At 48.1% G+C, this 16645-nt stretch overlaps 1 protein-coding gene across 11 annotated transcripts in view; it reads right to left on the bottom strand.

Moving 5' to 3' along the window:
* PTPRS (protein tyrosine phosphatase receptor type S) overlaps positions 1–16441 on the bottom strand; it is a 186295-nt gene extending 169854 nt beyond the window's left edge. For all 11 annotated transcript variants that reach the window (XM_080988706.1, XM_080988712.1, XM_080988710.1 and 8 more), the window contains exon 1: positions 16308–16441. In XM_080988706.1, coding sequence (XP_080844832.1) covers positions 16308–16389 — 82 coding nt within the window. In that variant the 5' untranslated portion in view covers positions 16390–16441. The remainder of the gene's footprint in view (positions 1–16307) is intronic.
* Between the last annotated feature and the right edge of the window lie 204 nt (positions 16442–16645).

Here is a 16645-nt window from a genome sequence, read left to right as displayed (position 1 = left end):
AAATAAATGAACGAATTCCTATGCCGCACAAATAATCCAGAGATGCATTTTAAATAAAAGCACACATTCTATTCATGTAAAAACACGCTGATTCCCGGACTGTCCGTGGGATGGATTTAGAAGGTGACTGGGCCAGATCCGGCCCCCGGGTCTTAGTTTGCCTATCCATGCACTATGCATTTAAAGTAGAGCCATCCCACTTGAAACAGTCGTGGTTTCCCCCAAAGCATCCTGAGAAAACTTTGTTATGGGTTCTGATTGGACCCTCTGGCCCCGTTAAGAGATCTGCAATTCCCAGAGTCCCCTGCCAAGAGGGAAGCATGGCTGTACGCACCCTTAAAAAACTACACCTCCCAGGATCCTTTGGGAGAAGCCATGTCTGCTTAAAGCAGGATGATACAATGGTCCCTTGGTTCTCAAACTTTATCTGTTCCGGAAGTCTGTTCCAACACCAAAGCGTTCCAAAACCAAGGCGTGCTTTCCCATAGAAAGTAATGCAAAACGGATTAATCCGTTCCAGACTTTTAAAAACAACCCCTAAAACGGCAATTTTACAAGAATTTTACTATCTAGCGAGACCATTGATCCATAAAATGAAAGCAATAAACAATCTACTGCAGTCACACAATCAATCCATCAGTAGCTGGACTGGGTTCCACACTGTCATAAAAACAAAACAAAAAAAGAGCCACAAAAACGCAAAATAAATAGCAAAAACAGACAGACCTCAGTGTAACACTCAAATCAGAAGCGTAACACTCAAAACGGAGCACGTTTGGCTTCTGAAAAAAGTTCGCAAATTGGAACACTTACTTCCGGGTTTGCAGCATTTAGGTTCCAAGTTGTTCAACTATTAAGTCGTTTGATAACCAAGGTACCACTGTATTGCTTAAAATGCATAGGGCAGATGTGGCCTGGTCTTATCAGAGCAATCCCATGGAAATTAATGGACTTGAGCGAGTCCTGTCCATCAATTTCAATCAGTCTACTCTGAGCAGGACTTAATAGGGCACCAATCTCACGGAGCACGTCCTGGCTTGCACTTTGCACAGCTTCAAATTTGTGTTCTCTTTAAAGAAGAGAAAGGAAGAGTGGGGGTTTCTTTTGTTTTGGGTGGTGGGGCCCAAATGGGCCAGTTTTGCAATCCTTGGTCTCTATGGGAGACCCGTGGACCTCCAGATGTTGTGCTTTTTATTTATGCATTGGTTTAATAAAGTAAAAGAAAATTTAAATCCACATACACCTTGTGTTATCTGGCCACAAATGGTAATTTTGATTATTGTTCTCACGCCTGTCTTTCTTTCTCTCTCTTCTTTTTACATCTTGAATTGTATCTTTTTTATAGTAATAATAATAAAAAAATCCAGAATCGATGATCACAACAATAAATGAACAGGAAATTAAATTTATTACTCCTTGCGGCTGTAGGAGAAGAAAAGTGAGGAGGGGGGAAAACCACCCATGCCCCGTTAAGGGAAGACGTGATATATTTATAAACTATGCACTGAGAGGTGACTTTTCCCCCTCTGGTGGTGGTCTCATTTGGACAATTGTATATTGCCTTAACAGGATGAGAAATGAAAAAGTATTCTGGGCCAAAGTCCTTTCTGTCGGGGATAATCCAGACTGAAATTCCCAGGTGTCAAAAAAAGGTTATTTATGTATGCCACTACTGCAGCCCGTGTTTTATTAGCCCCAAAATGGAAAACGAGCGAGGTCCAAACTAAAGAAGAATTGCAACTTAAATTGACGGAATATACGCAGCTTGCAGGCTTAACGTATAGAATAACAGAACAAGAAGAACATACGTTTACAGAAGATTGGAAAACGTTTGTTGAATACATGGGAAACAAATGTGTACAGCTGAAAATGCTGGCAGCATTAAGATAAACAGTGTAAATAAGTTTTGATGGATGTAATAATGGTTTAGTTTTAAAAAATATGCAGGGATTTATGATATGCAACATGAACCATGGAAAGAGAAGAAGTGATGTCACTGATATCCTAAGCATGCAAAAATGAGTACTTTATAAATTGTAAAACAGAACATTTAATAAAAATTACATACAAAGTTCATTTTTTTAAAAAATGAAAAGGTATTCTGGACTAGGATTGCCAGGTTGGCAGTATCCCAGACCCTGAAATTTCAGGGCTCAAATCTGATACCTATATCTATTAGATTTATAGATAAAAAGGGTAAAGAGACCCCTGACCATTAGGTCCAGTCATGAAAGATTCTGGGGTTACGGCGCTCATCTCGCTTTACTGGCCGAGGGAGCCGGCGTACAGCTTCCGGGTCATGTGGCCAGCAGGACTAAGCCTCTTCTGGCGAACCAGAGCAGCGCACGGAAATGCCGTTTACCTTCCCGCCAGAGCAGTACCTATTTATCTACTTGCACTGGCGTGCTTTCGAACTGCTAGGTTGGCAGGAGCAGGGACCGAGAAACGGGAGCTCACCGCGTCGTTGCGGGGATTCGAACCACCGACCTTTTGATCGGCAAGTCCTTTGGCTCTGTGGTTTAACCCACAGCGCCACCCGCATCCCTTAGATTTATAGATATATAGATATAAAACAATAAAGCCCAGATTCAGCTCCCTCCACCAGGAGGGAGCCAGGCACACCTGTAGGAGTCAGGTCGGGTGTGGCAACCCTATTTTGCTCTTTCTTCCCTTGGTGCAAAGACAGCAAACAAAAGAAGGAAGTTTTTGGTTAGCGATCGTTTCCCGTTTCCGCCCAAACTGGGGAGCTGTGGCAAATGTAGTCAGGATATGAGGCTACGCTTGGAAGTCAACTGCCATCCTGCGGTCCTCAAACGGGAAGTTGTAGTTAAGTGTAAAACTTCCTGGATTTGTTGGTTTGTCTGAAGAGAAGGGTGTGTGGCTGAAACACTTGCTTATATCTTGCTAAGGAGACACATCCTAGAACAGAGGTCAGCAAGCAGGGGACCGGTCCACTGTCCCTCAGACCTTGTGGGGGGGGCCAGACTATATTTTTTTGGGGGGGGGGGAATGAATGAATTCATATGCCCCACAAATAACCCAGAGATGCAGTTTAAATAAAAGGACACTTCTACTCATGTAAAAACAAGATGATTCTCGGACCGTCCGAGGGCCGGATTGAGAAGGCGATTGGGCCGGATCCAGCCCCCGGGCTTTAGTTTGCCTACCCATGTCCTAGAACCATAGAAGTGAGAGTTGGAGAGTTGAAGCACCATCTATTCCAAGCCTCTGCAATGCAGGAATCTCAGCTAAATTGAACATATGATGATATCCAAATGTGGCCAGTTTTTGCTTCACTGTGGTCCCCATTTGCACAACACATTTAGGAGTAACGTTAAATAACCGATCGATCGGTCCTTTTATTTGTATGCCACCTTTCCAAAGTTAACACCAAGGCAACTTAGAGCATACCGTATTTTTTGCTTCATAAGATGCACCAGACCACAAGACGCACCTAGTTTTTGGAGGAGGAAAACAAGGGGGAGGGGGGAATTCTGAATCTCAGAAGCCAGAACAGCAAGAGGGATCGCTGCGCAGTGAAAGCAGCAACCCCTCTTGCTGTTCTGGCTTCTGGGATAGCTGCACAGCCTGCATTCGCTCCATAAGACGCACACACATTCTCCCTTACTTTTTAGGAGAGAAAAAGTGAGTCTTATAGAGCAAAAAATACGGTATTTTAAGAACTGCATTGCTACGAATGTAATGGAAGTAGTCGTGAACGATTAGATTTGTTTGATAATCTAATTTATTAAATCAATCAACTGTGCATTTAATTACATATACTTAATTAAATATATTGTGCATATAGACTCCTGCCTATACTACACAAAACAAAGTGCTGCTTGGCTCAAGAACCAAAATCTCTGCTAACAGATTCCCCCCATCTTCCCCCCCTCTTCCTCAGCCACCCCTCCTGCCTCATATGGAACAGGAAAAAAATGAGATTAATACCAGGCGACGATTCTCTCCCTTTTGTTGCATGTGGGGGAGAAGCAAGGGCTCCTCACCGCCGCCCCCCCGCCATGAAAAAAAATTGTGAAAAAAACATCAAGCAGAAAATTATAATCATTTAGCTGTCGGTGTCCATCTGCCTTCAGCACATCGCCTCCTTGTCACAGAAAGTCCATTAAGAATATCCGGTGGGGAAGTACGGAGGGGGGAAAACAGAGCCTCACTTTAACCATCAAGACAAGATAATTACGGGCCACAGAGAGAGAGACAGAGAGAGAGTTCCTTTAACGGACTGCGCCTGTCAGTTTCCCCTCAAGTGAAAACAGAGGAAATGGCAGGATGAAGGAACGGAACTTTCTTTTTAGGAGTGATGGCTGTTATTTTTAAACGCAATTCCCTCTAGAACAGGGGTAGGCAACCTATGGCCCGGGGGCTGGATCTGGCCCAATCGCCTTCTAAATCCGGCCCGTGGACAGTCCGGGAATCAGCGTGTTTTTACCTGAGTAGAATGTGTCCTTTTATTTAAAATGCATCTCTGGGTTATTTGTGGGGCCTGCCTGGTGTTTTTACATGAGTATAACGGCGCTGTGGGTTAAACCACAGAGCCTAGGACTTGCTGATCAGAAGGTCGGCGGTTCGAATCCCCGCGATGATGGGGTGAGCTCCCATTGCTCGGTCCCTGCTCCTGCCAACCTAGCAGTTGGAAAGCATCTCAAAGTGCAAGTAGATAAATAGGTACCGCGCCGGTGGGAAGGTAATCGGCGTTTCCGTGCGCTGCTCTGGTTTGCCAGAAGCGGCTTAGCCATGCTGGCCACATGACCCGGAAGCTGTACACCGGCTCCCTTGGCCAATAAAGTGAGATGAGCGCCGCAACCCCAGAGGCAGTCACGGCTGGACCTAATGGTCAGGGGTCCCTTCACCTTTACCTTTAGAATGTGTTTTATTTAAAATGCATCTCTGGGTTATTTGTGGGGCATAGGAATTCGTTCATTATTATTATTATTATTATTATTATTATTATTATTATTATTTTTCAAAATCTAGTCCAGCCTCCCACAAGGTCTGAGGGACGGTGGACTGGCACACGGCTGGAAAAGCTTGCTGACCCCTGCCATAGAATGTGGTTGACCTTATATGTCTGGACACTCTACCACCACAGATGGGGGCAGGTTAGGTGATGCGGGGCCAAAATCACCCTTGTATTGCAAAATTGCACAGCAGAGAGATGGCAAGATGACAGGAGGAAGGGACGCTGGATGAAGATTAGATTGTTTATATTTCCTTTTCTACTTCTAGGATTGTTTTATAAAATTGATGAATGTTAGAAAAATGTTGGAATGAAATTACTTGGCTTTAGTAAAAATGTTTAAAGAATTATGCAAGAATATTATGGTTATGAGAAGTTGGTAAAAATAAGATTTAAGTTTTAAGTTTCAAGGTTTTTTATAGTAAGATAAGATTAAAATAGTTTAAGGTAATGTAATGACAGAATATTATGAAATATGGAAAGGATTTGCTGCGACAATTAACAACTAGGATACAAAAAAAGGGAGGAGGAGGAGGTCAAAGAAAGAAGGTAATGACAGCTGAGGATTTGAGAATAATGGATTTGTTTTTAAATGTTTGTGGTGTATTTTTTTTTTTTTGAATTTGTATTGTTGGATGTGGTTTGTTTTTTTCTTTGTTCTTTCTTTGTTCTTTTTCTACTTTGTTTTCTTTTGTAACTCTAAAAAAAAAAAAAATTTCCAATAAATATCATTTAAAAAAAAAAAAAGAGAGAGATGGCAAGATGAGAAGAGCCTGTTGGATTGTCATGGATGCAGAGGTGTGGGGGGGGGGGACCAGCTGGGGAAGAAGGTCAGAGAGACAGGAGGGAGAAAACTGGGAGGAAGAGGTGTCCGAAGCAGATGAGGTAACAGGCAGCGGTGTAGCGTGGGTTGTCAGCACCCGGGGCAAGGCAAGGAATTTGCGCCCCCTAACCCGGGGCAAGGCAAGTAATTTGCGCCCCCTAACCCGGGGCAAGGCAAGTAATTTGCGCCCCCTAACCCCTAACCTGCCGCCGCTGCCAGCTTCTTCTTGCTGCTGCCTGGCCTGGTCTGGTGTGGTTCTCTCCCGCGCTCAGCGCTGCGCTGGGCGGCCGCTGCACTGTCCCTCCCCCAGATAGTCCCTCGCTCTCTCTCCGCACCCCACGCCTGGCACCCACCCCCTCCACAGTGGGCGGCGACCCAGCGGCTCGGATCGGATTCGCACAGCCAGCACTGCAGTGAGAGAGAGTGAGTGAGCCAGGTAGGGGCAGAGAGCTGCGAGTGCGAGCGCGCCCCCCCAGATGTTGCGCCCGGCCCCCCCTGCACCCCCCACGCTACGCCACTGGTAACAGGGCTTAGTGAGCAGGTAGAGTCTGTGCCAGAGAGCAGTTCAGAATCAGAGGCTGGGAGAAGGGAGAGAGGAGTCTGGCTGGCGAAGAGACACAGGTGTCTCCCCGTCCTGTTGCCCACCTGGTTTCGCAGAACCAGGAGAGGCATGACGTGGGAGGAGCAAAGACAGGCGCAGTCTCCGAGTGCCTGGAAGAGGAAACCCTGGAGAGGAAGAGGTATAAGACAGCTCTGGGGAGGCAGGGACCTTGAAGTCTCGGCAACTGCTTCACGGGGGCAAGATCCGATGGAGGTTGAGCCCGACAAACTCCTGTGTAGACCCTGGTTTTGCTAATTCCAACTTCCTCCGTGTGAATTACTGCTGGCTCACTTCTGTCAGTGCCATAACATGGGGACGGAGTGTGTTTCCCCGGGTGCAGAATGGGGGCGGGGACCGGGTGCCCCCCGCAGAGGGCTGGGTGAATGTGGAGAGTGAGAGCACCCTCTGCCCTCCACCCCCACCTGATCTTGGATCCCCCCCCCCGAGCCTAATTGAGTGTGTGTGATTTCTCTCCTGAGCCTCATGGAGTGTGTTACTTTTCCCGAACCTGACTTGAGTGTGTACAGTGGTACCTCGGGTTACATACGCTTCAGGTTACAGACTCCGCTAACCCAGAAATAGTGCTTCAGGTTAAGAACTTTGCTTCAGGATGAGAACAGAAATTGTGCTCCAGCGCCGTGACAGCAGCGGGAGGCCCCATTAGCTAAAGTGGTGCTTCAGGTTAAGAACAGTTTCAGGTTAAGAACGGACCTCCGGAACGAATTAAGTACTTAACCCGAGGTGCCACTGTATAATAAGACTTTTAAGAAACCTGCCTGTCTTCTAAAAGCAGGGAGAGGAGAGGGTATTTCAACATGAACGCTTGCACTTGGTTTGAGGTTACTCCTGGAGAGCCAGGAGAGCAGGAAAATTGATTTGCAAACATATGTCTGCAGTTAGGTTCTCTGGGTATGAATTACCACTCCACCCCCTCTCCCTTTCCTTTCTGCTGGATGGATATTATAGCATAGCTGCTTGCAACGTTATAGTGAACACAGTGTCAGCACTTTATTACAATTAAAGCTCTTCAACCCCCCCTCTCTTCTTTGGCAAAAGGTTTATATACAGTGGTGCCTCGCAAGACGAAATTAATCCGTTCCGGGAGTCGCTTCGCCTTGCGGTTTTTTCGTCTTGCGAAGCACGGCTATTAGCGGCTTAGCGGCTATTAACGGCTTAACGGCTTTAAGAAAAAGGAAACAAACTCGCAAGAACTCGCAAGACGTTTCGTCTTGCGAAGCAAGCCCATAGGGAAATTCGTCTTGCGGAACGACTCAAAAAACGGAAAACTTTTTCGTCTAGTGAGTTTTTCGTCTTGCGAGGCATTCGTCTTGCGGGGCACCACTGTAACTGTCTTAGAACCAAAAGGTGTTGATGCCTCAAATTTCCCCAACCTATAAAAAAGAAAAGAAACAAGAAGTGCCCCTGAAGGACCAGGTGCGCAGCCTGGGAGTCATTTTGGACTCACAGCTGTCCATGGAGGTGCAGGTCAATTCTGCGTCCCGGGCAGCTGTTTATCAGTTCCATCTGGTATGCAGGCTGAGACCCTCCCTGCCTGCGCATTGTCTCGCCAGAGTGGTCCATCCTCTGGTTTTTTCCTGCTTAGACTGCTTCAATGGGCTCTACGTGGGGCTACCTTTGAAGGTGACCCTGAAACTACAACTAATCCAGAATGTGGCAGCTAGAGTGGTTACTGGGAGCGGCCGCCGAGAACACATAACACCGGTCTTGAAAGACCTACATTGGCTCCCAGTACGTTTCTGAGCACAATTCAAAGTGTCGGTGCTGACCTTGAAAGCCCTAAATGGCCTCGGCCCAGGATACCTGAAGGAGAGTCTCCACCCCCATTGTCCAGCCTGGGATCTGAGGGCCTTCTGGCGGTTCCCTCACTGTGATAAGCAAAGTTACAGGGAACCAAGCAGAGGGCTTTCTCGGTGGTGGAGCCCTTCCTGTGCAACACCCTCCCATCAGATGTCAAGGGAATAAACAACTACCTTGCTACTCAAACGGCTTGGCTCCCAAACAAATTGGATCCTGAATGCCGCAAACCTGGAAGTAAGTGTTCCGGTTTGTAAATGTTTGTGAACCCAGAGCCAATGTGACTCCATCATGTCCAGCTAGGAAGAGGTGTGAGGCCTGCCGCAGTGGATCACAAGGATTAATACCTGTGCGGCGGCAACAAGGAGGAAACGCCCCTGAGGGACTTGTCAGGAGCTTGTCCTACACTCGAGTAGGACCCTGGCAGAGACACATGCCCGACTGGCATGTTCTCTCCCTCCTGGGAGAGCTTCAAAAGCTTTCTTGTTCCCAAACATCACAGCAACCAATGCCAACAAACACCGGCACACTTAGGGATCCGCAGAGTTTGCGCAGTTGCGTGACAGAGCTCAGCAAGTCAGCATTTTGGCTAATCTACTTTCTTTACATATAAACACACACAGAGCACTGCAACATGGCTCCCTCTCTCTCTAGCATCAGACAGCAAAAGGACAATAGTCCCACTTCACGGAACACAGGAACACAAACATCCTGTCTCCGTCACTTCCCACTCTGTGGAGTCAAAACATACACCGTCATGTGAAAGACAACAATCCCATGACTGCAATCATGGAGCAGGAATTCTAACAGGACTCGGGCACCTCCAGGGGCTACTTCCCCTCTGGGTGCCCCCAGGACAAAGACAGTGGGGGCCCCAGGCTGGGAAGGAAGAGTACCCCTCCGCAGAGGGGCAGGGACCACATGGCAGCCCTCCGCCACCAAGGGGGCTCGGAGCAGGAGCAGGCCACAGAACTGGGGCTGCAGGACCAGCGCTCTTTGCCCCCCCAGCCCAGAGGAGGAGGCGGGAGCGACAGCAAGGAGGCTGTCACTTCCCTCCCACGCTTTTCTGGTTTGAGGGGCCTGTAAACGAATCCCCCCCCCATCAAATAACACATGAGCACTGAACTTCCAATGTGCTCTGCTAGATTTCCGGAAGTGGCTTTTATGTGGTGCAAAAGCTCAGCTATAACGTGGAATCGGATAGCACAGAAATGAGCGATAAGCACGCAATGTACTCCCTCGGTTTTGCAGAATGCGTCATGCTAAAGCTCACATTTGGTGCGGGAATTAGCGGTTGGGGAAACGAACTGCCGTGTGAAAGCAACCTTTTTCTAAATAGTATTTTTATTACATTTTGCTTTGCATACATCCATAGACATTTTCCATACATACCGTAATTCAAACTAACCCTAAAGATTAAAAAATGCATAAAAATACATAACAACTAAATATCTTTCCCAACCTCCCGTTTCCCATAATTGCAATTCTAAATTATCAAACCTTAATATTCTAATCTTTTGGACTGACTTCCATCCACCATCTCAATTTGAGTCATTTTTCCTTTCCTTAACTGCCTTCTTTAGATGTTTTCCATCTCTTGGTATAATTTAATTAGGATAACTGTTTTGTCTTTTTGCAAAAGTTAGTCAAACCCTAACCTTAACCCAACCTAGATGGCTTTAAAAGGAACCTTTTAAAGCCATCTAGGGTAGGCAAACTAAGGCCCGGGGGCCGGATCTGGCCCAATCGCCTTCTCAATCCGGACCGTGGACCGTCCGGGAATCAGCGTGTTTTTACATGAGTAGAATGTGTCCTTTTATTTAAAATGCATCTCTGGGTTATTTGTGGGGCCTGCCTGGTGTTTTTACATGAGAAGAATGTGTGTTTTTATTTAAAATGCATCTCTGGGTCTGAGGGATAGTGGACTGGCCACCTGCTGAAAAAGTTTGCTGACCCCTGGTCTGCCTATGGATCTATCTATGTGATCTAACCATCTCTAATGATTTCTATTAATTAAGAAGAAATCCCTTCCCCCCACAACCATCTCCTCTCCTTTTCTAAGGTTTGTAAGAGACAGAAAAGGAAAAGAAAGAGAGAGAGAGAGAGAGAGAGAGGAGAGTGATGGCTTCATTAATTATGCAGAAAATGCAAAAAGGAGGGGGGATCCACCCCCCACACCACCCAAAACCACCATCCTCTAGATGAGTTTAAAAGGAGGAGAAAACCCTTTTAGAACGGGGAGAAATTACTCCCCAAGGCAGATGAAATTTCTCTTGCAACTTCAAAGGACAATAAATTATTCAAATAGCTCCTGCCTTTTCACTCCCCCCCCCCCCCCGCTTTCTCTCTTCTCTTCCCCCTCTTCATGATGCTATGCTCTTGAGTCAATTAAAGGGGTTTTTTTGGGGTGGTGGAGTTGATACTTTAGAGTATCTTAAACTAGGCTAGTGTATAAATAAAATTCATATTCATATTTCTGTGTGCCTACTGTATATGGAAATAAATCTCTTCCTGCTTCAACCCGCCTGCCTGCAAACAAACTGAGTAAAAGCTTGAAAAATCTGGGCAAATAGCCCCTTTGACGTTCCTAACTAAAACCATGGAGAGAAAAGGGTTGGGAGAAACCACTGGGGGAAAAGCGATGACAAGCCTAGACAGCATCTTAAAAAGCAGAGACACCACCTTGCCGACAAAGGTCCGTATGGTTTTCCCAGTACTGATGTATGGAAGTGAGAGCTGGACCATAAAGAAGGCTGATCGCCAAAGAATGGATGCTTTTGAATTATGGTGCTGGAGGAGACTCTTGAGAGTCCCATGGACTGCAAGAAGATCAAACCTCTCCATTCTGAAGGAAATCAGCCCTGAGTGCTCACTGGAAGGACAGACCCTGAAGCTGAGGCTCCAAGACTTTGGCCACCTCATGAGAAGAGAAGACTCCCTGGGAAAGACCCTGATGTTGGGAAAGATGGAGGGCACAAGGAGAAGGGGACGACAGAGGACGAGATGGTGGGACAGGGTTCTCGAAGCTACCAGCATGAGTTTGACCAAACTGTGGGAGGCAGTGGGAGACAGGAGTGCCTGGCGTGCTCTGGTCCAGGGGGTCACGAAGAGTCGGACACGACTAAACAACAACAACAAACTAAAACCATGGCTCTGGCCTATCCTTCCATAAGACACCAGTTAAGGGTGTCCTGGTTGGATTGGACAGAGAAGGCCGACCAAACCCACTCTCCTGCTTCCAATAGGGAATGGCCTCTGATCAGCCCAGAGCACATAGAAAAAGAAATTGATTCCACAAAAATGCAAAAAAAGGAAAAGGAAGAGAGCAATTTTCAACTACTGGTCTATTAGCACTGGGCTGGCTAGTGCAAGATATGTGGCTGTAGCCAATGCAAGTCACATTCAGGCCAAAGGGTGACCAAAATGGTCAGGCGTAGGGGGAACATCTGCTGCCTTCTCATCCAAGGATTTGACTGCTAGGCACCAATCCATGGATTCCTCTAATTCTGTTTTAAAGCCATTCGTGACCAACAGTGTCCAGCAGTGGGGCAGTGGCTCTGCTTAACAACCTCCCCTCTGTCCTCCCCCCAATACAAAACAGCATGGAGCTTCTACACTGCGTGCCTTGAGAGAAAATAAGAAGAACCTGCCGGATCAGGCCGGCGACCCATCTAGTCCAGCTTTCTGTTTTCACAGTGGCTGACCAGATCCCCTAGGAAATCAGCAAGCAGAATTTGAGAACAAGAGCAACTTTCATCTCTTGGGGTTTCCATGCCATCAACAGCATCCTCCCCAAAGAATTTGCCCAATCCGCTTTTAAAGGCATCTAGGTTCACATACAGAGAGAGGGTCCTTGAGTTTTTGCAGTCCTGAACCATTTAAGGCTTTGTAAGTCAAAACCAGCACTTTGGGACGCGGGTGGTGGTGTGGGTTAAACCACAGAGCCTAGGACTTGCTGATCAGAAGGTCGGCGGTTTGAATCCCTGCAATGACGGGGTGAGCTCCCGTTGCTCGGTCCCTGCTCCTGCCAACCTAGCAGTTCGAAAGCACGCCAAAGTGCAAGTAGATAAATAGGTACCGCTCCAGCGGGAAGGTAAACGGCGTTTCTGTGCGCTGCTCTGGTTCGCCAGAAGCGGCTTAGTCATGCTGGCCACATGACCCGGAAGCTGTACGCCGGCTCCCTTGGCCAGTAAAGCGAGATGAGCGCCGCAACCCCAGAGTCGGCCACGACTGGACCTAATGGTCAGGGATCCCTTTACCTTTACGTCAAAACCAGCGCTTTGATTTGGGCCAGAAACTAACCAGCTGCCAGTGCAGTTGGCCCAGCATTGGCATGATATGATCAAACCATCTTGCCCCAAATTCTGCCTCGGCTAAAGTTTCCAAACCTTCTTCAGAGGCAGCCCTACATACAATGCATTGCAGTAACCTAATTTATATACACCTTTCCCTCAAAGGGGTGTCGTTCCATCATTTGGGTGGTCCTTTTTCTAATCTAATTCATCTAATCTAAGCCCATCCAAGAGCCCATCTTGAACGTTCAGAGGAATCATGCGACTCCACTCTGTTGCAGCTCTGTTTTTAATTCCAGCTGAAGAACCTGCCAATGGTTCCCTTTGCTCACCTTGTCCTCTTCTTCCCCCCCGCCCGCCCCATCTGACTTATTTATATAGCACTAACGGAGGGATGGAAGTGTGGGAAGAGAAGATGACATCACTGCGACTTGATTTAATTTGATCAAGCAGTTAAACAAGGTGACACTTGAGTTTAATTCAGCGTCCTTGGATGTAAAAGAAACAGAGAGCGAGAGCGAGAGAGAGAGAGAGAGAGAGAGAGGGAAAGGGGAGTGGGGACAATGATGACAAGAGGAACTGTCCCAAACTCTCCCACCACAACAGCATGAAATACGAGAGAAGGAACCACCAACCAGAGATGGAAAATTTTGGGGAGAGCCTCCCCAAAACAATAAGTGTATGTCTGTCTGTGGGGTTTCCACCTCAACTACAGTGGTAAAGTAAAGGTAACGGGACCCCTGACCACTCGGTCCAGTCGTGGCCGACTCTGGGGTTGCAGCGCTCCTCTCGCTTTATTGGCCGAGGGAGCCGGCGTACAGCTTCCGGGTCATGTGGCCAGTGTGACTAAGCCGCTTCTGGCGAACCAGAGCAGCGCATGGAAACGCCGTTTACCTTCCCGCCGGAGCGGTACCTATTTATCTACTTGCATTTTGACGTGCTTTTGAACTGCTAGGTTGGCAGGAGCAGGGACCAAGCAACGGGAGCTCACCCAGTCGCGGGGATTCGAACCGCCAACCTTCTGATCGGCAAGTCCTAGGCTCTGTGGTTTAACCCACAGCACCACCCGCGTCCCAGCTACAGTGGTACCTCGGGTTAAAGATGCTTCAGGTTACAGACACTTCAGGTTACATACGCTTCAGGTTACAGACTCCGCTAACCCAGAAATATTACCTCGGGTTAAGAACTTTGCCCCAGGATGAGAACAGAAATCGCACGCTGGCAGCAGCGGGAGGCCGCATTAGCTAAAGTGGTACCTCAGGTTAAGAACAGTTTCAGGTTAAGAACGGACCTCCAGAACAAATTAAATTCTTAACCCGAGGTATCACTGTAGAACCAAACATCACCAGCCGGACAAGTTCACAGAAAGGTACTTTGGGGCAGAACCAGCCTGAAAGGACTCAAGCAAGCGATTCAAGCTACATACTTAAAAGAGAAGTCAGGTGTATATAACCAAGGTAGTATGGAGACAGAGTTCTCCCTGTTTTGCTTTTTCAAATATGGCATCCCTGCAAATACGCCAAGGACAACTCTCACCTAGGTTGGCAAATCTCACGTCTCCAGATGAGTCACATACGTGAATTCCTCCGGGACTCAGGTCGAGATGTCCCCACCACGGAGACAACAGCCAGGGGTCAACCCACACAAAGGAACACAGCAAACGTCCTTATGCCAGGGTCAGACAGTTAATACTTTGGCTGCAATCTATTTACCCAAGAACAAACCCTACTGGGATCACAGGGAGTTACTTCTGAGCAGACTTGTAAAGGATCTGTGCTGTTAAAAATGATGAATAAATCTGGAGATACCTGGCATGGAATCTAGGCCCTTCTGGAAGCAAAGCAGGAACCCTAACACTGAGCAAGCCTTCTTCCAGGTGGGGCTGTTCCTCCACTGACAAGACTGTAAAAGGTAAAGGTAAAGGGACCCCTGACCATTAGGTCCAGTCGCGGCCGACTCTGGGGTTGCGGCGCTCATCTTGCTTTATTGGCCAAGGGAGCCGGCGTACAGCTTCCGGGTCATGTGGCCAGCATGACTAAGTCGCTTCTGGTGAACCAGAGCAGCGCACGGAAACGCCGTTTACCTTCCCGCCGGAGCGGTACCTATTTATCTACTTGCATTTTGATGTGCTTTTGAACTGCTAGGTTGGCAGGAGTAGGGACCGAGCAACGAGAGCTCACCCTGTGGCGGGGATTCGAACTGCCAACCTTCTGATCAGCAAGTCCTAGGCTCTGTGGTTTAACCCACAGCGCCACCCACGTCCCAAGACTAAGCCAGCAGTAAATCACACTGTGCAAGTTGGAGTTAACTCTTTATTAACAAAAAAACAGGATCTGCACAGGAGTGTCAGGTCTAATGAGCACAGCGACCCATCTCTGGCAAATATTGCCCCCAGTTGCTGAGACTGGAAGTCCCCACCTCCCCACCGCTGCCTAAGTCCCCTCCTCTGCAGGGTTCCCCTCATGCAATCTGAGACTGTGCCTGCATGGAACTAACTTCTCCATTGCCCTCTTCATGCCTCTCCTGGCGCTGGGAGACCAGAGGGAAGGGGAGCTTGTTGCAGCAGGCCAGGGAGACACCCATGCCTCTTCACCAGTCGGACTCATCTCTGTCTCTTGGCCTCCCTCCTCTCCTGTTTCAGCTTCTGCCTCTGAGTCTGGACTGCTCTCTGCCACAGACTCTCCCCACTCACTAAGCCCTGTTGCCTCTTCAGCTTCTGACACCTCCTCCTCCTCCCAGTCTTCTCCCTCTAACTACTCATTGTCACCCCACCACCCCTCCCTGGGCTCTGAGCCTTCTTCCCTTGGGGGTCCCCCAGCTGGTGCCTCCCACCATTCCTCTGGGTCCAACCGGTCCACGGCATCTATCTAGCTCAGTACTCTCCACTCTGGCTGGCAGCACCTCTCCAGGGTCTCAAGCACTAAAAGGGTCTTGTCTTTCTCGGCTTGGGAGCAGCTGCAGAAAAGGCTCGGCCTCTTGTGTCACCACCAACCATTGCCTCTGAAGTAGATGGGACCTAGAGATGGTGCTCATCTGAAGATCTTAGCACCCGTTTGTAGAGAGAGATACAATCTTTCAGGGCTGTCATGTTGGACTGGCCATGTTGTTCAGATGCCAGACTATCGTTTTTCAAAGCAACTACTACTCTATTCCGAACTTAAAAATGGAAAGCGTAATGCTGGTGGTCAACAAAAGAGGTGTAAAGACTCTCTCAAGGCAAATCTTTAAAAATGTAGTATAAACACCGACAACTGGGAAACACTGGCCTGCGAGCGCTCCAGTTGGAGAACAGCCTTTACCTAAAGGCGTCGTGGGCTTTGAAGACGCTCGAACTCAGGACAAAAGGGAGAAACGTGCTAAGAGGAAGGCACATTTGGCAAACCCTCACCATGATCAACTCCCGCCCGGAAACCTATGTCCCCACTGTGGAAGGACATATGGATCCAGAATTGGCCTCCACAGTCACTTACGGACTCATTGTTAAGACTGTGTTTACTTGGCTACGAGGGATCGCCAAAGAAGGACTGCTCTATCAGCTCATCTACATGGAGTTCTTAGGTTTTAGGGACTCCTCTCCTCCACTCCCACACACCAACAGAGACCGGCTTCTTCAAATCCTTAGAGTAAAAAAAATGCAATAACAAAGAGACCTTGAGAACATGCAGAGAGCTTCCCGCTCATTCGCACCCAGACCGGAGGATACGTTTAAACGAAGAACGTGCAATGTCAGAAAATGAGCACATGATACTAGAATAGATTGTGGGGTTTTGGGGTGTGGGGAGTGTGCGCTTCACTTACTTTCAGCGGTGCAGCCCACCAGCAGCAAGTAGACGAGGTTGGCAAGGGGGAGCAGCAGTGTTAATCCCGAGGCAGGATTCATGCTGGTGGCGGGTGGAGGTCTCTGACCCCGGCCTGGCGGCCCCCCCAGTTTAGCAGAACTCGCAGCGCCTCTGGAACGGCGTCAAGACCTGCGGATGGAAAGAGACGCAAGTTTAGACTGCTATGGGTTTTCCAAGGTGGCTGCTGCAGAACTTTGCATGAAGCCAAGCACTCTGATCTCCAAGAGTAAACTTTTTCAGCAGGGGTCAGTAAAGTTTTTCAGCAGGGGGCCGGTCCACTGTCGCTCAGACCTTGTG

Source organism: Podarcis pityusensis, assembly GCF_964106645.2.
Source record: "Podarcis pityusensis genome assembly, chromosome: 18".
NCBI lineage: Eukaryota > Metazoa > Chordata > Lepidosauria > Squamata > Lacertidae > Podarcis > Podarcis pityusensis.
The sequence above is the reverse complement of the archived record's forward strand: the minus strand, read 5'-3'. Positions and strand labels throughout refer to the sequence as shown.